The sequence below is a fragment of the Manis pentadactyla genome, chromosome 15 (assembly GCF_030020395.1).
Source record: "Manis pentadactyla isolate mManPen7 chromosome 15, mManPen7.hap1, whole genome shotgun sequence".
NCBI lineage: Eukaryota > Metazoa > Chordata > Mammalia > Pholidota > Manidae > Manis > Manis pentadactyla.
In genome coordinates, this window is record NC_080033.1 from 56,640,570 (window position 1) to 56,665,720 (window position 25,151).

General features: G+C 38.9%; 1 protein-coding gene across 1 annotated transcript in view; it reads left to right on the plus strand.

Annotated features, from left to right (window-relative positions):
- Positions 1–4,828: 4,828 nt before the first annotated feature.
- SNTB2 (syntrophin beta 2) overlaps positions 4,829–25,151 on the plus strand; it is an 89,996-nt gene continuing 69,673 nt past the window's right edge. Inside the window, exon 1 of the mRNA XM_036897736.2 lies at positions 4,829–5,458. Coding sequence (XP_036753631.2) covers positions 4,879–5,458 — 580 coding nt within the window. The 5' untranslated portion in view covers positions 4,829–4,878. The remainder of the gene's footprint in view (positions 5,459–25,151) is intronic.

Genomic DNA, 25,151 nt, shown 5'->3' on the forward strand with positions numbered 1-25,151 from the left:
AGTTAAGAATTTCCACTCATTGGAAAACAGTTGTGAACTACTCAGATTCAAAGGAATATTTCAGTAAAAATGCCCATTTGTGTTAAGGGACAGAAGAGACTGGAAGTTAGGAAGGCAGAAAAATGGTCCATGGTGTAGGTTCTTGACATGGGGTCTATTATTGCGTTAAGCCTGCAGTAACGGTATCACAGACTGGGTGGCTTAAACAACAGAAATTTATTTTCTCAACTCTGGAGGCTATAAGTCTGAGGTTCGGGTATTAGCAGTGTTGACTTCTACTGAGGCCTCTCTCCTTGGCTTGTAGATGGCCATGTTTTGTTGTCTTTACTTGGTCTTCCTTATGTGTGTTTCTTTGTCCTAATCTCCTCTTCTTATAAGGACAACAGTCATACTGGACCAGGGCCCACCCTGAAGACCTCATTTTAACTTAATTACTTATTTAAAGACCATTATCTTCAAATATATAGTCACATTCTGAGGTACTGTGGGTTAGGACTTCAGCCTATAAATTTTTAGGGGACACAAGTCAGCCCATAAAAGAGTCTATGGAAGGGTGGTGTAGGGGCTTTGTGAGCCCCCAGGTTTGAATGCTGAATTTAGCACTTGTGTGAATTTGAGGCTTTTCCACAAGCATGCAGCTGATGCCCAAGTCCAATTGGTTATTGCATCAGTTGACTCAGGAGGGAGTTAAAGCTATAGGACGGCCTAGGAATACCATGTACATTAATAAATGTGATTTAGTGTTCAATGGTATATGGAAAATGAGAGTTGAAGCCAATTATAAGATTGCAAGTCTTAGTGAGGAACTGGAAATTCTGTTAGAACTGGTATTGGGGGAAGGGATATTATCCTGGGACCTTATTTGAATTTCATGGCAAATTATGTAATTTCCATGACTGTCAATAAAAAACATTGGTGATTTTCCATAACTAAGTGGATTCAGTGAAACTAACCTGCTTAGTATGTCCTTGCTAATATTTTCCTAAAAAGAAAGTTGCAGATGTACAAAACTGTCACCACCTGTTTCTTGTTAGGAATGTGGTTAGCAGATGTGGGTTTTCGTAGTCATAACGCATGAGATAGTTAATCCATTTTTGTGGGTTTCGGATAGTGATTTATCTTGGCAGGGTGAATGTCAAAATGTGCTTGCATCAGCTGAAGGATGTATGCACCTTTCCCTCTTTAACTTTGTGTTTGTGCTGGAGAGAAAAATACATCTTAGGATATTTCTCCTGGAAGGGAAAGGAGTGCTGCCCATTGAAAAGGACAATCGACCTATCTCACTGTCTTCTAACTGGGGAAGAGTTATGTGTGGACAATTTTTCAAAGCTGGATATTGGATTGGTTATCTTACAAGGCTTATTTCTCCCTTTGGCTTCTTCAATAGTAATTGAGCAGCTTTTGCTTTTGTTCCTCTGGCATCAGGCCTCCTTTGTGATAGTGACCTTCAGGCTTGCTAAGGGCTGCAGTTTTGCCTGGGGCCCTCCTTCCTTATGAAATTACACCACACCCCAACCTTGGAAGGAGCCCCAGATCTACTAATACTTTCCTTTGACTGACTCTTGGCAACACATACCCCTTTCAGCCAAAGTGTAGCTTTATACAAGATCTGTTTGTCACTGAAATGAATTTGGCCATTTGCCCTTTATCCTGGACTCAAATGGTATTCTGGCAGACTCATTCCTAGGTAAAGTACAGACTGAGCTTGAGAGTTTGTACCAAAGATTTTATTGTTGCTGCTATTGAAGGTCAACAGGTAATAATAATAGCAGCAGGTATTTTTTATGGCAAGCACAGTGCTGCTAAGTGCTTTGCATATGTCATCCTCGTCAACCCTAACAGCCACCCTTGGAGGTGGAAGTTCCTCTGAAGAAGAAACAGGCCCATGACCCTAGTCCCTTGACCATTGTCATAAGTGGCCAAACTTCTATTTGAACCTTTTGCTCTTAATTGCCATGCTATATTATATATCTATTAAGAGGGATAAGAAAAAAAAAGATTATTGGGCTTTGAAAAAGCATAGAATCAGAGCATGAGTCATAGGACTGTAGGAAATTACGGACCTGAGAGAGCTAATCCAACCCCTCATTTTGAAGCATCAGTGATCCCTTTCTTGTTCGGAGAAGTAGTAAAGTAACAGCCTAAGCAGAGGAGAACACGTACTGATAAGTGACAGAAATAAAAGGTTACCAGGAATTATCTCAACCATTTCCTTTTTTAGAGGTAGGTAAAATGATATGCCCGTTCAAAGAATTAATCTAAGGCCCTCTCCCCATTCCTAAGAAACCGTGGAAATGTGTACTCTTTATTTCAGATTTCATTATCCACAGTAAGTAGATTTACATTGACTACTTGAGATTTCCTAGATAGTAATTTTTGCTAGGCTGGGAACCCATAACTTTAGTAGGGATTATTTCATAGGATACAGTGCAGGAGCCTCTGAACTTCAATCATGTGTTTAATGAGTTCCTTCTCTTTCAAGGCAATCTTTTTGGAATACTGGTGAATAAAAAGAAGTCTGTGGGTGGTCGCTGCTCTCCTGTACTTTATAATCTACTTGGGCAAACCAGCCAGGCATAGAATAAAATTGTTCAAAGGAAAAATCCCAACAAATTGGGTAGATGTAGGATGAGAACTTGCTAGATGGGAAAGTGGTTGGGAGGGGCAGAAGGTGTTGGCTAGGACAGACTCAGGCCAAAAGGGGTGACAGGCATCACTGGGGTACACTGACTGGATAAGTTTGGCAGATCTGAAAGTAGTGGGGAAAGAGAAGTTGAAAATTTAGTTTCTGATGGGGGACTTTGTAAGATAGCACAATAGTTCAGGAATTTTTAATGGATATATTTTTGAGGTTTTTTTTAAAAATAAAAACTCCCAAATAACCCACCTATCGATCTCCATTACCTTCCTTCTTCCCAGGATTGAATATTTTGTTACATAATTTCACTATTGAGTTGAAAAATCTATTGACTTCCTCCAACTCTGTTCACCAAATGTCTCGATACTTTACAGAAGAATTTCCAGCACTTCCCCTTTGCTGATAAAGGTATCCTCAAGTGCCAAACCTCTGGGTGATACCAGATGTACAAGTGTTCAAAATAGTACTCAGACTGTAGGGAGTCAGCTGCCAAGTGCTCTCTAATAAGCAGAAATTTAACAGAACCGAACCCTCTGGGGGCTCAGGCCTCAGCTGGAGCAAAGCCAGAGATGTCTGTGACTGCAGGTGCACTTGGGCACATCAGGACCTGCCGGAACAGTAAGCTGGCCTCACTACAATTGATTGAGGAGCGGGTGGAGAGTTGAACTTCTGCTGACATTTGCAGCTTGGAAAATCCTGCTCCACTAATTGCAAAGAGGATTCTGCTGTAATGATTTTTTTGGTAAGATACTTTCTTCTTTTCTTTTTGAGTTCTCTACATTTGGATTCTGGGTGCTTTCCAGTCTCTATTTTTATTTTTTTAATTCCTAGTATAGGAGGCTTTTTGGAAGTTTCTGCCCACACATGAATGTGCATTGGACATAGCTTACGAGCTTCAACATGTACTTCATGAGCAAGCAGGAAACAGCACCTTTTACAGGAATTGGTGCATATTTCCTCTGTTTTCAGCACCCTTACCCCCCAGATGAAAACATGGAGATTTCAGTTTTACTGCTGAAGGAACGTTAGAGGGCACCTTGACCCCCTGTTTTTCCTGAGATCTCTCTCTCTCAGCATTATGATTTCTGGACCCTCATTTTTTAGGTCTGAAATATGTTTTAAAAAAGCACTGGAACCAAGGAGACCTGCGTTTCTCTGCTTTCTCTCTGGACTTTGGGCCAGAGTTTTTAGCTCTCTACTCCTCAGTTTCCTCAGCTCTTCCAGCCCGTGAAGCTGGAAGAAGTGGGTAGATTGGATCACCAGTGCATTATCCATGTCTTTGGATAAAAGTCACTGCAGGCTCTGCAGTGTGCCTAAAATTTGTTGGGGGTGGGGGGGAATGCCCATCTACACTTGCCCCAACAAAAAGTCTTGGACGGCTTCCAGGATGAGATGTACAAACCCAAGTCCAAGGCTTTTCACACTTGTATCCTGCCACCTCCACCGACCCTATGCTCTGTTCACATTGGAATTCTGGCACCTTCCTAAGTGACTATCATTCTGCAAATATATTTTGTGGCCTACCTATTGTGGCTACAGCCCTGGAGAAGATGTGATCACCTCGAATTGCAGAGTGACAGATGCTTGGATTTATGTCTCTGGACCTTTGCTTGTGCAATTTCCTCAGCTCCACCTATTCACCTTCCATTGTCACCTCAGTAAAGCTGACCCCAGGCCCAAATAACTGTTTCTTCTCTGTTCTCAGGGAGTTTTATACATGTCACTTAACCACATAGTATCACACCAGGTTGATTGTTTCTCCGTCTTCCTCTCCCACTAGACCGCCAGCCCTTAGCAGTGGTACATTTTATTCAGCTCATCTTCGGGCCTCAAAAGGAGCCCAGGGCCGAGCGCTCAGGTCGGAATACGGAATGAACCAATCAATGCAAGAGGGAACTTACAATCCAGTCTTGCAGGCTTGCAAAATGCTTTTGGTAGTTGATCTTGCCTTCTGTGCCCAGGTAGCTCCTGTTGCACAGTAGAGGACAGGAGTTTGGGGAGGGCCGTCAAAGACGAACGGAAGGAGAACGTGGGATGGAGCCTCACTCCCCACGTCCGGTAAACTGCAGGGGACTGGACTACGCGCAACCCCTGAACCTCCCGGAAGCGGCTCCGCTGGCCTCTGTCCGCCCCTCCGGAAGGTGGGCGTGGTCCCTCATGAATAATGAATCGCCGCGGGGGGAGGGGCCGGGCCCGCCCCTCGGGCGGGAAGGGGGAAGCGCCGAGGCAGCCTGACTGGAATGAGGGTAGCTGCGGCGACTGCGACGGCGGGAGCGGGGCCGGCCATGGCGGTGTGGACGCGGGCCACCAAAGCGGGGCTGGTGGAGCTACTCCTGAGGGAGCGCTGGGTCCGGGTGGTGGCCGAGCTGAGCGGGGAGAGCCTGAGCCTGACGGGCGACGCCGCGGCGGCTGAGCCTGAGCCCGCCCTGGGGCCGACTGCGGCCGCCTTCAACGGCCTCCCGAACGGCGGCGGCGCCGGCGACTCGCTGCCTGGGAGCCCGAACCGGGGCCTGGGCCCCCCGAGTCCGCCCGCGCCGCCGCGGGGCCCAGCCAGCGAGGCGGGCGCGTCGCCACCCGTGCGCCGGGTGCGGGTGGTGAAGCAGGAGGCGGGCGGCCTGGGCATCAGCATCAAGGGCGGTCGCGAGAACCGGATGCCGATCCTCATCTCCAAGATCTTCCCGGGACTGGCGGCCGACCAGAGTCGGGCGCTGCGGCTGGGCGACGCCATCCTGTCGGTGAACGGCACCGACCTGCGCCAGGCCACCCACGACCAGGCCGTGCAGGCGCTGAAGCGCGCGGGCAAGGAGGTGCTGCTGGAGGGTGAGCGGGGCCGGCGGGCGGCGGGCGGCGCGGGGCCGGCCGGCGCTCACTTTGTCTGTGTCACCCTGCCCCCTTCGCGGCGCGACCGTTCCCTCCCCCTGCGAGTCCTCGTCTTCCCCCTGCGGTGGCCGGGATCTCCCCAGACCCCTTTGCTGGGGCTGTGAGTATGGAAAAACGGATGCTTCTTGCAGGAAAAGTTGGGCAGCCGCCGAGGTGTGGCTTGCAGTGCCTAAGGAAGACTCGGTTGAGATTTAGTAAGAAGCTGCCGCGCTTGAAGCCCCGCCTCTGCAGAATAAGCTGACACTAAGAACTAGACGGGGACGGACCGGCTGGAGTTCTGGAGGTCTCTGTTTGCTCCTGAGTAGTGCCGGGTTGGCGCTTTCCTTACTCACCTCTGGCTCCCTGGGGAGGGCGAGTCTGTTAAAAAAAAAAAAAATTTGTCCACACGGATGCCAGCGGTATGCTTGGGCAAGCCACCGAAACGCTGCTTAATTTATGGGAATTTAACCCATCATTGGCTCTCAACAATAACCAAAGGAGATCATAGCACTTCGTTGAAGCCAGAAAGCTGAAACAGCAAGTTTGTGAGGCTAATGAGCCTTACCAGTAGGGGTTCCCGTGTTTGAACATTCATTGCCAACTAGAGTTTTGCCCCTTTTGCAGGAGACTGGTGCCAGCTTTCTAGCATTCACAGGTGTGGTGCTTAAAGGCTTTAAGTTTTTTAGAAGCCTGAAATGTTAAATCTGGAGAAATGTTTGAATAGCCAGGATTATTATTGACTTTTAAGTGTGTATGTGATCTGTAACCTGGATCTTTTATGATGACTTTATGGAACTAAAACAAAACTAGATGTCCTCTCCTTGAAGGATTCATGCATGTTAGGAGGTGATAGAGTATTGTATATGTGACCTGAAAAGGCAAATTGCTTACTTCAGAAATTTTTGAGAGCTCAGCTTTCTTTCACTGGTGATTCAGTCAGTCAAGAAGCATTTATTGCTGGGTATGTGGAAGAGAATGTAAAAGATGATGTGTGACTATTTGGTCCCTACTTGGGGAAATGATAGGAAAATTCCAAACAATTTACATGTTGTTGATTATGTAGCACAAACTATATATAAGTGCCAAGGGAATGTAAAGTTAGAAAATAGTGGAAATTGGGATTAGTCAGGGAGGATTTTTTTCAAGGAGCTAAATCTTGAGCCAGGTCCCCAAGGAAGTAATGGACATAGAGATGAGTCAGAAGAGTGTTCCTGGCAGAGGAAGACCAGAAGGGAAGGGGTGGGGACTGGGGAGTAGGAAGGGACCAGTCATCAAACTGAGAGGCCAGAAGTCCAGCTTGGCAAAGTGATTTAAAGATTTTTCCAAATCTGCTTGTAAATATTTGGAAGAATTTTAGTTTGCAAGTAAATGATTTAATGTGCTCCAATTGTGGAATTCCAGTGACCCACCTTTATAATATCCTATTTATAAATCTTATTTATATCTAATAGGTGAGGCTAGACACTGCTCAGAAATTAGTGTTAATGAAAGGAGTAAAAATATAGATCGTGGTTTGGGTGGTGTATGTATAAAAAAATTGATACCTTTAATGTGTACCTTGAAATTGGCCTAAATTTGGTTATTAGAATATTGAATATAATGCTATTTATATAGTACTCAGTGGTGATGGACAGGCATTTCACCTCTTTACCCAATATTTTTTTAAAAACCCAGTTTTTGTTTAACATATAATTTGAACTTGGTATTTATGCCAATTAAATGAAAGTCATCTAATAAAATACTTCTCAGTATTGATTACTCTAAAATAGGACACCTGTGCTTTTAGGAGGATTTACAAATGGCAACATAATAACATATTTATTGAGTGCCTTTTTACCTAGCACAAACCTTCTACTTTTTTTCCTCCATTTTGTAAAAGACAAGTAGTTTTTGTCCTTATATGCATGGAGAAGTATGAACTCGCACTTTCAAAACACAAAGTGATATAAAAATAAATTACTTAGAATGTGCAAAACTCACTGAAAACAGTGAATTAAACCACTCAAACATTATTTAAAATCAAGAGCTGGTGTCACATCCTGGTAGGCCACTTTTAGATTTTATGCTTAAGCCCTTAAAGTTCTAGAACTGCATTGTCCATTAGAGGCCTTGAAACCTGAAAAAGTGCCTTAACATGGCACAGAGATGCTCTTTTATGGTGTGGGCAGGGAATTTCAGGCATGCCCTTGCCACCCCCAAGCAAAGGAAAACAGTAATCTCTGATTGTCTATGGTTAGGGAACAGAGCTGAAAGGTTCCTTTTTATCTCATGGGTTTGTAGAGATTACTTATTCACGTATTGAACATTTATTCAACTCTACCCTGTGCCATACCTGATTCCTGCCCTCAAGAAGTTTGGAGTTGAGATAAGAGAGAGGTAAGAAGTAAGTACAGCAAAGCACTAAAAGTGCTGTTATCATAGAACTCAGGAGAGGGCACAGTGCAAAGGCAGATGGGAGCTGTAGAAGACCATAGTGGGGATCAGAGGTTGAGGATGCCCAGGAGAAGGTTGATGGAGAAGTTAAAGCTCAAATTGAGCCTTCCCCTAAGAAGAGAAAGCTGCCGCCAATAAAAACATACAAGTGAGAGACATTAAGAGGTTTTTCTGCGCAGTGAGGATGGAGTACAAATGAGCACTTTGTGGTCTGACAGACATGGGTTTATTTCTGGCTAGTGGTTTGTAACCCCCTGGCAAATTATTCAACCTTGCTAAAAGCCTTAGTTTCCTCATGTAAAACCAGGATGATAATAATATCTCCTTCAATAGGTTGTTACTCATTTGACAGTGTATGCACCCTGAGCTTTTTTAGGGACTAAAAATATAGTAAACAGCAATAAAGTTGGATTGAGAAAGGTAGGACCAGGTATTGAAGCTAAGCAGTGAGTTAACAAAGACACCCTCAGAATAGTCAGGTTAAGTTGTTAAAATCCAAGGCTACATTTTACTTCTGTGTGTTAGAAATAGGGTTTATCTATAAAGCTTCTAGACTTTATATTTTTCGGACTGGGTGGGCAATTGACTAAATGAACATGAATTAGACTACACATGGAAGAGTGTTCCAGGGGAAGTTAGGGAAGACAGTATAAAGTGTTCATCTTAAGGTTTGATATTTGAGAAAAGATGACTTAGTTTTGAAGCAGTTCTCATTGAATATTGTCATCTTTTGTTGCCTAAATATGATTCTTAAAGAATTGTTACCAAATCTGAAAAGAAAATGGTTAAGTGTATAGAGAAAGTGGGCTGGCATGACATTCAACTTCAGAATTGAAAATAATTTTTGTATCTAGAATGGTTTGAGATTTTGAGTGTCATATATGTCACAGTTCTGTGTGTTAGGGTACATACAACAAACACTGACATTATTAGGCTGCTAAAGTAAAGAAGCTTGTTTGGTTTGCTACACTGCCACTTTCTTTGTATGTTGGCCAAGTTGAGAGTCTCCTAGGAAAAACATTTTACATTTTCTTTGAGACTTTGCATGTATATTCATTCATCTGTTGCTTAAGTAACAACGAAATTGTCAGGAAATTTGTGTTTCTGTGTTTGTCTTTTTGTTTAATTAGCCTTTTTTTTGTATCACTTGAATGGTTAGACATATTTACATGAGAAGCTTTGTCTTTGTAGCCAGATTATTTCTTACAGAGTCCCCTTCATGCTAAAATATGCCCTCCAGATTATTATTAGAATATGAGCAGCTTATTGATTTTCATACAGAATAGTTATGAAAACTCAAAAGAACATTTTTAGTAATCATAATGAGACTTTAATTTAGATCTCAACAGATAACTCAGTAACTTCAACTGATACATTCCCTGCTGTGTAGTCCTTCTGGGATAAAGGTTACTTTACGTTGTGATCGAATGTGTGTTTTTGTACATAAGGATGTGGTACAGCCTGTGGCTTTGGAACAGTGTTCTGCTGTTCTGAGCTGACTTTTCAATGATCTAATCACTCTCCTTGGCCAGGTTAGCACACTGTTCTAACCAGCTGAACAACAGAAGATGCTACTTGCTTGCATTTTTTGCCCCTAAATAGTACAATAATACCTTATGTTTTTATCAGGATTTTTAAATGATCTGTGCATTTTTATCTGTATTGTCTCATTTGACCTTTACACAGGACTTTGAGGTGATGGGCTGTTTATCTTTGTTTTACAGATGGTTACACTGAAGTTCCTTAAAGTTAAGTGAATTCCTGAAGGTCTCAGAATTTCTCTTGATTTTTAGAGAAAAAAATTTAATGTTTCCTTTGGGTAAGAGGGAAAATCTTAGCTGGCATTAAAAAAGTTGTAAAGTCTCATCTTCCAAATGAGGAATTAATGACCAGAAGGTTGAGTGACATGTTTATTAATGTCATCTAACTAATTAGCGGTGGAGCTTGGACCAAAACCCAGTTTAGTGCTTTCTGCCTTGTACTGTGCAACCTACAAGCAGTCAGATCTTTTAGCATCTCCTGTGCATCTGTTATGTTGCGATGTGTTTTGAGAGAACAGCGTGCAAAAGAAGCTGAAGGTGGTCCTGGCCATCATAGAACTTAGACTGAAATTGGGGAGGGAAAACTACCTCATAGAGAGTAACTGGTAAAATGTGCAGTATTCACTCTTCAAGAGTTATCTGAAGGGAATGCTCAGTTGAGGGGCTGGAAGAATTGAGTATGACTTCATGGAGAAAGGATAATTTGATCTGAGGTTTCAAGGACAGGTTGTCTCTCTGTAGATGGAAGGCAGTCCAAGTTGAGGGAGTAACTTGAGCAAAAGCCAAAATGAGCATGACACATGATAGAAAGTGAGGAGAATAGGAAAATAGGAATGGATTTAGAGGAAGAAAATAAAGCTGGGTAGATAAATTGGAGCCAGATTATGCAATGCCTTGAAAGCCAGCCAGAGGAATTTGGACCTTTTTCATTCTGTCAGTCACCATTTATTAAGTACCTACTGCAAACAAGGTGTTGTGGTAGATACTGGGAATTCACAGTTGTGAGTAATCCCTGCCCTTTAGGCTAGTAAGGAAACAGTTATAGGCTGGGGTAAGTGCTTTAGGAGAGGTAAGAACATCCTAACCTGAAAGAAGGGGTAGAAATGCAAAAGAGACAGTGTGTCAAAGGTAAGAAAGTGCTAAGTGGTGTGTTGAGAGAAGTGAAGCATGGAAAGGGAAGGGAGTCTGTACCTGGAGAGCAGGCTAGAAAGGTAGGCAGAGGCCAGATCATTAAGGACCTTGTGTGGCAGTGCCAGGCCATGGTCTCTAAGTGAGGTTTGTATTGCTTTCCAACCTTATAAAAAGAACTTGAGCCTTATTAATATTTAATGTGTAGATAACACTTCTCTCACTCAGTCTTATAAAATGGTGCCATTACACTTTCTCTATGCAAGGTGATGTCTGTAGGGAAGAGTGGAAGCTTGACAAAGCAGAGGAGGTGGTGACCTTATTAATTTGTCTGCTGTTATCATATTGCAACTTACTGCAGTTTACTTGAGCCTCCTTGGGTGGATTTTCATTATATTGTTTGCTTTTAACTAAATTAATCTTCACTAAATAAATAGTGACTTGAAAATTTACACAAAGAAATGGATTGAAGATAATTCTAATACTGCAAACAACAAAAAGATAGAGCTGACAGTTCTCCTAGTAGGAGCTCTTTGTCCCATTTCAACGTAATCAAAGAAATCAGCCTAAAATTGCCAAGAAGACTATTTGAAATGTGGATTAAATGCATTATCATTGATAACAAACTTTACCCAGAATGTATTACACTTTGAGTCATATGGTAGCTAATGATAGTATGACTTCATCAGAAATATATGTTAGTGTATTTATGTCATCTTTATCTCATTCTTTCTTGATTTCTATGTTTTGTAATATATGTGTGTCAACGAATATTTATTGATTGGGGGTATAAATTAAATTTTTACTGATAAGAGTGTTCTGTTAAAAGTTTTAGGCCTGGGAGCCACCCAGGCTTTAAAGTGCTTTAAATGAAGGAGTGATGACTTAGAAAGTTCAGAATGGCAGATGGAGTATAAGAGCTCAAGACATTAGGTAAGGGAAAGCCATTAGGAGGCTTTTGCAACAAAAGATAGTGAGACAGGATAGGACAGTATGAAACTGAAAAATATTAATGAGATAAAAACAACATGTGTAAATGATCAATTATTTGGGGGCTAAGAGAGAAAAGTGGAGGTTAACTCCTAGGTTTCTGGCTTGGAAAACAATTACTGTGAAACCAAAATGAATGGGGGAGGAACCAGTTTTTTGGGTGAAGATAAGAAGTTTGGTTTGGGACATGTTGAATTTGAGTTACCTGTGTGCCATTCTTGTACAAAAGGGCAGTAGGGGTTTGAAGTACAGATCTGTAGTCAAGAGAAATGTCAGAACTGAGCTGGACTTATGAGATGTCAGGGTACATAGAGGTGATGATTGATGTTATGAGTGTGGATGTAATCATCAAGAGGGAGTGCAAAATTAAGAAAGGAAGTAAAGCCAGGATGGAACCCTGCTGAACCTCTGCACTTAGAGTGAGAGTGGAAGAGGAATCTGGGAAAAAATGGCCCAGGAGGAAGGGATAGAGTCTGGAGAAAGTGGTGCAGTGGAAATCAGGGAGGCAAGAGTTTCAAAAAGGAAGGGATAATCAATAATATCAGTTGCTACAGAAGCCAAAAAAGTCGAGAAGGAAAAAGTAATCCAATTGGACTTGGTAATTAGGGAGCAAGATCATTAGAGTTTGTTGATAGGGGGAATCTACTAACCATAATGTTGCTCATGTAATTGTAGATTAATGATACCAAAATAAAATAAATAAAAGACCATTAGAGTTCTCATAAGAGCAGTTTCAGCAGAAGTGATAGGAACAGAAGGTGGTGAGTAGACTGTACTTTTTAAAAGCTTCTCAGAAAATTAAAATAAGCAAAGATAGTAACTAGATTTGAATGAAATGTCCAAGGCAGGTTTTACTTTTGTGGTTGTTTATTTTAAATGGGGAAGAATTAATTGGGATATGTTTGTACAGCAGGGAGAAAGGCCAACAGAGAAGGGTAGAAGTTGAAGAGATAGGAAGGGTGGGGAACTGATGCAATCCATTTTTGAGCCAGGAAGTGACATGATGGGAACAGAATTTTGGATTGGCAGCAGTGGATGCACTGGATGCAGTGCAAAGAGGAAAGCCCAAAGGTAGGAAAAACTACAGCTGCTGTAGTGAAAAGCAACAAGCAGAGCAGAGATGATAGCCTTGAAGGGGGTGTGGTAGGGGGGTGGCACTGGGAATAGAGAGGAAGAATCAATTCAGTAAATATTCTGAAGCAGGCACTTTTTTCCAGGGGCCAGCAGAATCCACTGGGGACCTTGTCTTAGTCAACTGCCTGTGCACCCAGCAGTTTGACACTTAGAGACACAGTGAGCCTGTTACTAGCGCAGACCTTTGATCCCTCAGAGACATTGGGGTGCAAAATTAAGGCCATTGTTTTAAAGGAAGAAATGACAGGCTGTGGGGGCAGATTGGATGAAGTGAGTTAGCCCTGAGATTTCTAGCCAGGGAAAGTAGAAGAATGCTTGTTACCAATGGGGTGGGGGAGGAAAATTGGGAGGGTATTAGGCTTATACCACTGAGCTTTGTTATAAAGCACTTAGGCAGTGTGACTTAGTCTGCTCGCTGTGGGAATTGAGAAGAAAAACTTTAGTTATAAACATTACATCTAGTCACACAGCATAATGACATAATCTTTCTTTTTTAAAGGGATTTTTTTTTTCTGGGTTAGAGGAAGGAGCTTTTGGCTTCCTTTGGAGAAATGATGGTATGTTCAGGTAAGTTTAATATTTTGTGTCTGGATAAATAGTTGACTGAGTTCCTTTATTTAAGTACCGTTCCAAGGGAGAACACACTGTTTCCTTCATAAAGTTGGTGTTTGATTTCAGTATAAAACAAAATTCATGAAACAGTTTTGCATAAGAACAAAGTGTCAGTGATTATGATGTCAGATTTGCCTTTTGAAAGGAGTAAAAGTTAAAAAACCCAAATTTGGTTCCATTTCTGTGAACTGGCTTCCAAGACATTGCTAGGATGCTTTAATATATAACTGTTTAGAGTATGTGAACTGCAGATTTATTTTAAAACTTTCTTTGACTTTTCTGTAATATTTTTCCTTTCTATCACCTTCTGAGCCTCTTGTTTCTAATTTGCAAATTATTTAGATTGCTTGATGAAAAGTAAACTTCATGGGACAGAGAACTGAGAAAGTTGGGTCAGTATCTTTCATTTTAATTAATCTGTCATGTATATAAACCTTATGTTACACCTCACACTTAGAAAATGAGACACTTTGATTTTTCATTGAAAAAGAATAGAAAATTACAGTTTGATTTTTATTTTTCATAAAATGAGTTGCTTAAGTACTAAAATTTAAAAGAAAGAAAGAAAGAATAGGTACATGGTTTAGTCAAGGCTCTTTGGCTTCAAAGCACAGAAACCTATTTAAGCTATTTCAAATAAAAGGGTTGGAGGTATTGTAAAGACACACGGGTCTCAGAATCCAGGAAAAACTGAGCAGCCAGACCTCTGGAATGTAAGGAAGCAAGGTAGTGCCAAGGACCACCCCACCCTGCCCACCCCACTCTCGTGTCCCCTGGTCGTGGAGCCTCTGTTTCTCTCTGAGAGTATCTTTTGCAACAGCTTTGTTGTAGTGCTTTTATGGTTTCATTTTTTACATTTAACTTTTTAATCTGTATAGAATTTATTTTGGCATATGGTATGCAGTGGAGATTTAACTTTATTTATTTTTCCAAATAATTAACTGATTGTCTCAGCATTATTTGTCTCATTGTCTGATAGATTGATGGGATTTCCTGTAGTGCCATGTGGGGAAAGATTCCAAAGCCATATCTTGGTTCAGCAAGAAAGCATGCTGTGCTAAGTGATGTCTGCAGTGAGGTATAATACACGTGCTACGTGTCTGCCACCCTAGGAATGACCTGTCCTTTCATCACTGGTTTGAAATCTACCTTTTTTATATATATTTAGTGTTTATATACTCTGTGATCTGATTCTGGATTTTCTTTTATATTCTATTTAAGTGTTTTGTAACATATCACATTCTATGTTGTACCTTTGACATTTAATGTCTGATAATTCATGTAGACTATACCAGTCAAGAAAAATTTGAAAAATAACAATAAAAAAATAATTACAGGCTGGTATAGTTACTTATTTCTCCTGATAAATTTTGGGATTATTTTATTCTTTAAAAAATCCTTTGGGATTTTGATTAAAATTGGATTAGATCCATAAATTAATTTGAGATAACTAATATCTTTGTAATATCTCTTTCCCAACCATTCTCCTAGAAATATTGGACCTCACTCATCCATGTTCCAATCATGTGGCAAGGGGTATGAGATGTTCCAATTGGCCAGGCCTAGATCAGGTGCTTATCTTGGAGCCAGGGACTAGGGCAACTCCCTTGGCCCATGTGGACTGATAGTGGGGGTTTCTCAAAGGATAATCAAGGCCATGTTACCAGAACGGGAACGGATGTTAGGCAGACATAAACAACAGACTTCCACTATGATGTTCTAAAAACATCAGAAGATAGTATTAGAGATTAAATAGCAAACACGTTAGTTAAGAGATTTAGAAACTTTATTATAGACAGCTGTCAAAGGATAGCAAGAAGAATAAATTTTCTTGAGTACCTGTGAGGTAGTTGGGGCTTTTCAAAAACTCTTGACACTCCAAAGTGAATAATAAATTATCCTCAGCATTTATTTTTGTGACATTTTGAACATTACTTTTGTATGAATTTCAAGCAATGTTACAAGTATGCATTATCATTTATAATTAGGACAAAAAAATGCTCAGGGATAGACCTTGAGGTTAGAAGTAGTTTGGGATAGAGAAAAATCGTTGTCAAAATAGACATACACAGTTTTTTTTTTTAATTTTGGTATCATTAATGTACAATTACATGAACAACATTATGGTTACTAGACTCCCCCCATTATCAAGTCCCCACCACATACCCCATTACAGTCACTGTCCGTCAGCGTAGTAGATGCTATAGAATCACTACTTGTCTTCTCTGTGTTATACTGCCTTCCCTGTGCCCCCCACCTCCCACCTACATAATGTGTGCTAATCGTAATGCCCCTTTTTCCCCCTTATCCTTCCCTTCCCACCCATCCTCCCCAGTCCCTTTCCCTTTGGTAACTGTTAGTCCATTCTTGGGTTCTGAGAGTCTGCTGCTGTTTTGTTCCTTCAGTTTTTTCTTTGTTCTTGTACTCAGAGATGAGTGAAATCATTTGATACTTGTCTTTCTCTGCCTGGCTTATTTCACTGAGCATAATACCCTGTAGCTCCATCCCTATTGTTGCAAATGGTAGGATTTGTTTTCTTCTTGTGGCTGAATAATATTCCATTGTAGACATACAGTTTTTTAAGTAAGAATTATTTTGGTTGCAGAAGCCCAAACTAAACTAAGCAGAAATGGAATGTGTTGCATCACATAACTCCTAAGACTGGGGCTGGATCTAGGTTTAGGTCTAGAGGAATCCAAAGGCTCAAATTATCTTGGTGACAATATCTCCTGCTATTGAGAGCCCAATTCTGTGTACTTAGCTAAGACGGTGCCAGCAGTTCTAGGAATATATTTCCCTAACTTAACAATCCCTATTACTGAAGAAAAGTTTTTCTTCTGTCACCCACGTATCAGTCTCTGGGTAGGACTCTGACTAGCTCTGCTTTGTCTACCCCTTGGAGCTCTCACTGTTTCCAAGGTGATGGGACCTATGATCTAGGCTCGGGTCATGTGCCCATCCCTGGTGTATTGAGATTGGCAGCCTCACCAAACTATGAAATGTAAAATAGAGTGGTTGCTAGGCAAACTTAGGTGCACTATAACAATGTGGATATTGAAGCTATAGGGCTTAAAATATTTTTGTAGCTTAATTGTGAATTTTTAAAAATTAAAATAGAAATAATGACATTATTGAGAGTTTACTTGGCTAAACTCCTACATGCACTCTCACAATTTATTCTTTCAACATCCCTAAGGGGCAGGTGGCATCGTGTCCATTTTAAAAATGAAGAAATTGAAGACTGGAGAGGTTAAATAATCTGCCCAAGGTCACAGTACTGGGTGGTAGAGGCAAAGTAGTTACTCAGATTTATCAGACTTCACAGCTCTTGGGATCTTCATAGACTACTACTCTGATGGATCGGTTTAGGTTAAGAAGCTAGCAAGTCTAAAGAGCAACAGGATTTATTGTTACGATTTACTTAATGTGTAGGAAACTGTGCTCTGGATTCTGTGTTGTTGCATCTATCTGGAGATTATTGTTAATGTCTCCCAGTCTGTTCTCTGATTTTTCATGCTGAGCACAAATAGATAGTTGTATGTGATTAGTCAACTCCTATTGAATACCCACACTCTGCTAGGCACTCCGGGAGAAATGGAAAGAAAATATGAGTTCTACAGACCCTGCTTTTGAGAAGTGCCCAAAGTGGGTTTATAAGTGCTAATAAACTATACATAAATTAATCCAGGTTATTTCATACATTACAAGTGGTAGACAAATGCTGAGAGAACTTGGAATAAAGGAGCAACTAATATTTTTTTTTTTTTTTTTTTTTTTTTTTTTAGATAATTATTTTTTATTGAAGGGTAGTTGACACACAGTATTACATTAGTTTCAGGTGTACAACACAGTGATTCAACATTTATATACATGATAATTCTAGCTACCAGCTATCACCATACCAACTTGTTACAATATTTTGACTATATTCCTTATGCTATAATTACATCCCGGTTACTTATTTATTTTACAATTGGAAGTGTGTACTTTTTTTTTTTTTTTTCTGTGAGGGTATCTCTCATATTTATTGATCAAATGGTTGTTAACAACAATAAAATTCTGTATAGGGGAGTCAATGCTCAATGCACAATCATTAATCCACCCCAAGCCTAATTTTCGTCAGTCTCCAATCTTCTGAAGCATAACGAACAAGTTCTTACATGGAGAACAAATTCTTACATAGTGAATAAGTTACATGGTGAACAGTACAAGGGCAGTCATCACAGAAACTTTCGGTTTTGCTCATGCATTATGAACTATAAACAGTTCAAATATGAATACTCATTTGGTTTTTATACTTGATTTATATGTGGATACCACATTTCTCTCTTTATTATTATTATTTTTAATAAAATGCTGAAGTGGTAGGTAGATACTAGATAAAGGTAGAAAACATAGTTTAGTGAGGAGCAACTAATATTAAGGATGCATTTTGGTGTCAGGTGAGAGAATGGGTGTGGGAGGTAGGAAAGATAGAGGTATTCTATATTAGGGGAATGGCATGTCCAGAAGGCAAAGACCAGAACAATCAAATGGTGTTCAGACTCCAGTAAATCATTTGATTGAATAGTTGATTTTCAAGACTCTGGAGTGCTGACTTTTAAATAATTTTAATCTCTTATTAGTCAAAATGATAAACTGGCATCTTTGATACTCTTATAAAAATTTTATTCATTATCCACTAACTGCGCTGTAATGCCAAAATCAGTTTTTCTTATGTAATTATTCTAGTCAAACTTTTTTTGTTCACTTTTCCATTTTTAGTATAAAACTATGTTATTTTACTTTTTGGAAAATATACCAATTTTAGCAAAGTATCATTATCCAAACTGTATCCACTTTTACAAATAAATATATGCATGAATGAAACACAGTCTTTCACTGAACTGGATTTGTTTCCTTATTCTGCTGTGATGGTTGTGTAGGAAAAGTATTTAAATTGTCAGCTGTTTTCTTTATAAAGGCTATCTACATTTTTAAAAACTACTAGCAATCTATACTATATTTTAGAGTAGTAAGGATAAATATTAGTCTGTAAAAGTTTCTTCAAAAGTTATTAATTACATTCCAGAATAAAACTGTATTTATTTTCACAATGAAAATAAATTGAAAAAAAAACTGAGCTGGTTTTGGGCAAACAGAAATTCTGCAGAAAACAACAAAAGACTAAAGTGAATTTCTAAAAATCAGTTCACCATGGATGTTTTAATATTGATCTGCTTAATCCATTTACAGTGTAGTAGATCTGATTTTTATACTTGTTCATTTCACTTTAGGATACAGAATAATGATAGTACTCACAAGAGTAGTATAAAGTTTTTGTACTAGAAAATAAATTAGGTAAATTTAAATGCTGTCAAGCTGGTTTTAGCAGCCAGGCCTTGCAAGTAGTTTCAGACAACCATATTTGTATGTATATTTTCATGTATATATTTTTAAAGAAAAAAATGTTTTCCTTGATGTTTTTCCTCTGCTTCTCTCTAAAGTAATTATGGTTGGGAGCAAGACCTAATCTGCCCTTTCTCCTCTACCACCTACCAGTTTCCTCCCGCTCTTCTTTTATTTCTCATGTTTCCTCCTGCTTCCTCTGTACTTGGGTCTCAAAAGAAGTCTTTGGGAGTTCTTAAGGCATTTCCAACCCTCGAGATGTAGCTACAGAAACATCCTGAGTCTTGTGGTACCAAAAATGTTTCAGTTCCAAACTGAAGCATGAGAGGACGAGATACTTGGGGGGAAAATTGCAACAAAACATGTCTGATGGCCATTAGCTCTCTATGAGACCTTGGAAAAAATAAGTTCAACATTACTGTTCTTAACTATTTACATATTTATTATTTATTGTCTTCCAGTTCCCATATTTTATCACTCTAAATGTGAGATAGAGACTGATGAGTTATAGTTAAACTGACTATATACAAATATATGGACAGTCAGATAATTAGAATATAATCAAATTATTGTTAACTTTAAAAATATTCTAAATATGACTGAATCTTTGGTCATTCAGATGGAACCTTTGGATTTGTAACACCTTTTTGTGAACTTTATTGTTGGGCAAGATGTGCACAGTAGTGCCAGATAAGAGATTTTATGTCATAGATTTGCAGATTTATCAGCTTTTGCTCTTCCACCTTTCATTATAATTAGTAACCAATCTTTAGACCAACACAGGCAGCATTTATAAAGCTATCCTTTCCTCCAAGCTGAAAAGAATCATTCAGGGAAGAAGGAATATTTAGTGATCTGGATTGCAGTTAATTTTGCCTTGATTATTATGTAACTTGAGGTTCATTGTTCTTTAGTGAATGAGGGCAAGATTCCCTTAATGAATATTGCAAAGAAAGGCCAAAGTCTAGGACTTAGATGCCAAATATTCCTCCTCTTTGCCTTTTTTAGTGTGAAAAATCAGCAGAAAGGAGGGAATTACTTACATAAATATTATTTGTGTTGGCCATTGTTGTAAAGCAAACTTAATGATGTAGGTAAAATTTAGATGGTAGGAATCTTTTCACTAGGTTGGTGTTCCATTTTTTTGCAAAACATTTAATATTAGTATTAGCATACTGGCATGAAATTATTTTTATGTCAGGCATTCTGTTCCTTCGAACAGTATTTTTGGCACCTAGCAAAGTGCCAGTCATGTCAGTAGTATTATGTATGTTTGTTAAATGAAAGGAGAATAGAATATACAGACCATCAAATCTTAAGTATAAAAGTGTCATTTAAAATACAGGTGACCTAACAATGCTATTGCAATGCAGTTCATTTTTGAGGTTCATAGAATTGGAATACAAGAAAAATAAATTTTTTATACACAAAATTCAGGATATGATTACTGCTAGGGCACCAGGAAGATGAATAGAGTCAGGGAGAGGTTCATGGGGACTTTTTGTTAGGAATTAAAACTGAACAAATACAACAGAATGTTAAGATGGATAAAGTTGAATTATGTGATTGTTCAATATATAGTAATCTTTATTCTTTAACATTTTAAATATTTTACTGTGTTTAAAATTGAGATAAAATTTTAAAGTTGTTCATTAATTTTTACTTGAATTAATTATGACCCCTTAACATTTTTATTGAAGTATAACTAACATACAATAATATGTTTTTAGGTATTGAGGTCAATGAGTTCTGACAATCATATACACCTGTGTAACCACTACATAAGCTATAGAACATTTCCATCATCCCCAGAAGGTTCCCTCGTTGCCCTATCCAGTCAGTTCCTAGACCCACCCCAATCCCAGGTGACTACTGTTAATTTTTTTTCACCGTATGTCAGCTTTGGTCTTGAAATCTATAGGAATGCAGTCATGCAGGAGGCACTCTTTTTTATAAATTTTCTTTCACTTAACGTCATGTTTTTGAGATTTGTGGTTGTTAAATATGTCAGTAGCTGATTCTTTTTTAATGCTGATTAATACTCCATATAATGCTGATTATACATATATACCATAATTTTCCTGTTTTGATGGACATTTGTGTTGTTTTCAGTTTCTGGATGTTACAAATAAGAATGCTGTGAACATTCTTGTTCAGTTTTTTTGGTGTGTGTGTAAATACATGTTTTCATTTCTCTTGTGTAAATAATACTTAGAAGTGGAAGTGCTGATTCATAGGGTAGATAGATGCATGTTTAACTTTATACGAAATTGTGAAACAGTTCATTAGAGTAGATGTACCATTTTATGCTCCCAAAAACAATGTATGAGAGTTCCAGTTGCTCCACATCCTTGCTAATATTTGGTGTTGTTAGTCTCTTTAGTTTAGGCCTTTACAGGGCATGAAATGGCATTTTAAAATTTCCATTTCTCTGATGAATAAAGACAAGCCACTTCCCACATGTTTATTGGGCATTCATATATCTTAAAAAGTGTTAAATCTTTTACCCATTTTTTTAAACTGGTTTTTTAAAAATTGTTGCTGTGTATAATTCTTTATATATTCTGGATACAAATTTGTTGTCAGATGTGTTTATTGTGAATATTTTTTCCAGTTTGTAGCTTGCCTGCTCATTTTCTTAATGTTGGATTTAGATGAGCTGAAACTTTTCTTTCATGGTTAGTGTTGTATGTCTTGTCCAAGGAATCTTTGCCTGGTTCAAGGTCATGAAGATAGTCTGTGTCTTCTTGAACCTTATGGTTGCATTTCAAATCTAGACCTATGGTCTTTATTTAAGTAATTTTCATAAATTGACTATTTTTCTTTGCTATTACTTCGTCCTCATCTGACTGATAAGGTTCTTCTACCTTTAGACCCTCATTATTTTTCTTTGTGGGGTAATGGCAGGAGACTGCTCTGTAACTTTTACCAGACACTTTACTAGACACTGCTTTCACCTGTTCATTCTTGTGTATTCCTTCTTCAGTGATGTTGCACTGAAATCTCAGGCAACTGAGTCATCTCTCTGTTTTTGTTTTCTTTTGTTTTTTACATTGCTCCCCATCATACTGTTAGGGCCCGCAAGGGCCTGGCTTTAAAGCAGAATATTCAGGAAAGCCATAGGAAAAAACATCCTGACCTAAAAGTTGCTGCCTGGAATAATGAAGTATATTATATGTGAATGCATGATGATTTAAAGGATTTTGATGCCTTCTTTTCCTTTATTTAAGTATCTTGTTAGCACTGGAATGGTATTAATGCCATAGAACTAGAAGGGCTACTCATTAACAATAATAAATGTTAGAGAATGTACTAAACCAAAAATTGCAGCCTTACAATTTGTAAGACTCTTAAATGCAGATCTGTACAAAAGAGCAGGCTAACTTATTTTGGGGATGTTCATGCTGAACGGGGGAAGGGAGGGTGGCAAAATAGAAAGAACTAAGGAGGCCTGAACATAAGACCTTTAATAATGTCAGTAAGGTATTCATTTTATCCATTTGAAGAAATCTCAAATTATTTATGAAAGGAATGTTTTTTTAAATTGGGGATGGGGAACTGTTGCTAAATCATTGGGTGTTAACCAGGTTAGGATACAGAGTATAGCTGAAAGGAATGTTAATCTTCTTAGATTCTGTTTACTGTCAACAACACACCGAAACAAACAAACAAAAACCCACCCCGGAGAAACTATTCTCAGATTTTCAAAAAAAGTTTGAACAGTTACTTTGGATTTCTTATTTGGAGGGTAATAATCTTGAGTTTGGTTACAGCATTGTTGTAAGCAATCAACTCTTAATTATTCATGTGAGATTGATCAATTTATTGACAAGCTACTTATTTTCCTAAATTATTTCATCTCAGTCAGGTTTCTCTTACCCTCTCTGGTCCTAGGTTTAGAGTGTGTTACCACAATCTGCTGCATTTACTATTAGAGGGAAGATGAATTTTAATATTTGATTGAGCAAAATGTAATCAGAGAGGTAAAGTTGCTGCTGCAAAATAACAAAAAATCCTGAAGATTTAAGTTATTTTTGAACTGGTTTGGACTGTTTCTGTATCCTTTGCATTAGTGAGAATGGTAGAGTTAGAAGTCTTAACTCCCCCTTAGAATTCTGCTTCTTAACATGTTTCGGCTTGCTGGCTGTTCGTGCATGACTTTTCCATGATTGTGGCCCAGCAGTATCTCCTCAGCAGTGGGAGAAAGTTGCACTGCTGTCATGGGCCAGTGTAGGTATAATCAAGGCAAGAGTTAGGCAATCAATGGCTTATTACGGTCCACCAGAAAGTTAAAGATCTAGAAACCTGTAGGTCAACAAAGTAAGGCGATTAGAACAGGCCAGGGTTGTCTATCTTCCGGGGCAAGAAAAAGTACTATGGAACAGAATATAGAATATACCCAAGTAAAATCTATTCTGATGTGATGATTGTATTGTATTGAAGATATAGCATTGGCTTTGAAGCCAAGTAGACCTACTGTTCTGCATGATGTCAGGAAAATAACCGACACTCTTTAAGCTTCAGGCTCTTTTTCAGTTGAATGATTGTGAAGGTTACAAAAAATATTTTATATAAAGTATCTAGCACATATTAAGTATTCAAAAAATGTTAGTCTCCCCTGCCTTCTATACTTCACACCTGGATGGAAAAGTGTTTCAGGATCTCATTCGGCCTGTCTGGAGAACGTAGTACTAGATAGTTTAGGACCAAGTCAACTGAGGCAACTTGCACTGATAGAAGGCCCTGATTCATCTCCCTGGTATACACCCACTGTGTAGGTCGTCTGCTGCTGTAATTTCAGCTATTACCTGATAATCTATAATGTTCAGCTACGTCTTTTTGTTCCTAGCCTCTCAGCATTCCTTTACCAGCATTTCAAATTTAACTATGACCTGGCAAACCTTTGCAGTCATTTATTATTTGTTAAGAGTGCGCAGCCTCTGGCTCTGTCTCTTCTGTTCTCTTTGGCTAGAAGGCTTTCTTACTGATTTTGTGCTTCCCAATTTTCACCTTAAACTTATGAAGAAAGCAGGAGTAGCTCCTCTCCTGTCCCTAGATAGTAGGCATTATTTTGAACATAAATTCCTACCTTTAAAGAGCTTATAATCAAAGTGGTATCATGATTACTATTCATACTAAATGTAGTTTGTGAATTTTATGCACTATTGATATTTCTAAAAATAATGTTAACTTTGGATTTTTGCCTTTTCTTTTCCATTTAAAAGTTGTCTTAAACCCTTTCCTTCCCTTTTTATTGCACTAGGAATCTGTTATTCATTGAGAGCCTCCCCTTAATATTGTCTTACAAGCCAGAGATTGGAGAGGACTGCCCTTCACTTGGAGTATGAGGAAGCAAAAGTAGATAGAAAGCATTGCTACTCAGCTGCATGTGCTTCCATAGGGTCACTTACGAGCACTAGAAATCTCCCACCAGGCACCATCAGGTCCTATTCCATATATGGAATTTTATTGCTATTTAAAAGAAAAACATGTTGAGACAGTAGTTTCTAAGAAGTTAGACTTTGCCCCAATCCCTTTAGACTTAGTACCTCAGGCCTTTCTAGCATAGATTTAAAATTCTTTCGGAAGCACAAATTCTTCACAGGGACAGATGATTGATTAATTTTGCTCTTTGGAAAGAAAGGATCTCTTGTTAATACATTGCCCACAACCTAACTGAACCCAACTTTAAGCTTTGGGGAACTTAAAACATATTTAAGAACATCTAGTCTTAAACTGAAACAAGATATTTTCAGATGATCTGCCACCATATGGAAATTTGCAACATCGGCCCCTTCAACAATCCATCTCAATTGAATAGTCTGTGGCTTAAGCAAGTATTTTTTCATTCTCCAGTTTACCACATCTTTCTTGGCATCAAATTACCTTCCTACTGAATTCAAATCGCTAGTCTGACTGTTGGGCTGAATTCAGTTATGGAAGTGGAACTAGAAATTATTCAGTGATGTTACTGCTGTATTGTTCACATATGGTCATAGTATTTATATACTGATGACCTTGGTTTGTTTCCATGAGTTATATTTTTAATAGGCTGTGTACAACGTGGGACCCTTTAGCAAAAGGGGAATCCTCAAACACATGACCCAATTTACTTTGTTAGAGTTCAAAGGAAGAAATATTAAGTACTTTCTCTATAATTGATCTCAGGAAAGACGTTGTTAGCAGAATTCATATTTCACAGATACTTTACAGGTAATATATTTCACGTATTTCACTGAAGGCAAGAGGAAAGACCAAGTTTTATCTTTCCTTCCCCTTCTTGTTCACTGATCCTAGTGTGTGAGTTCTGACATCTTGTTTGGTGGATGTGACAGAATGGCTTTTTCTTTCTTTTTTTTTATTGAAGTATAGTTGATTTACAGTCTTATATTGGTTTCACGTGTACAACACAGTGGTTCAACAGTTAG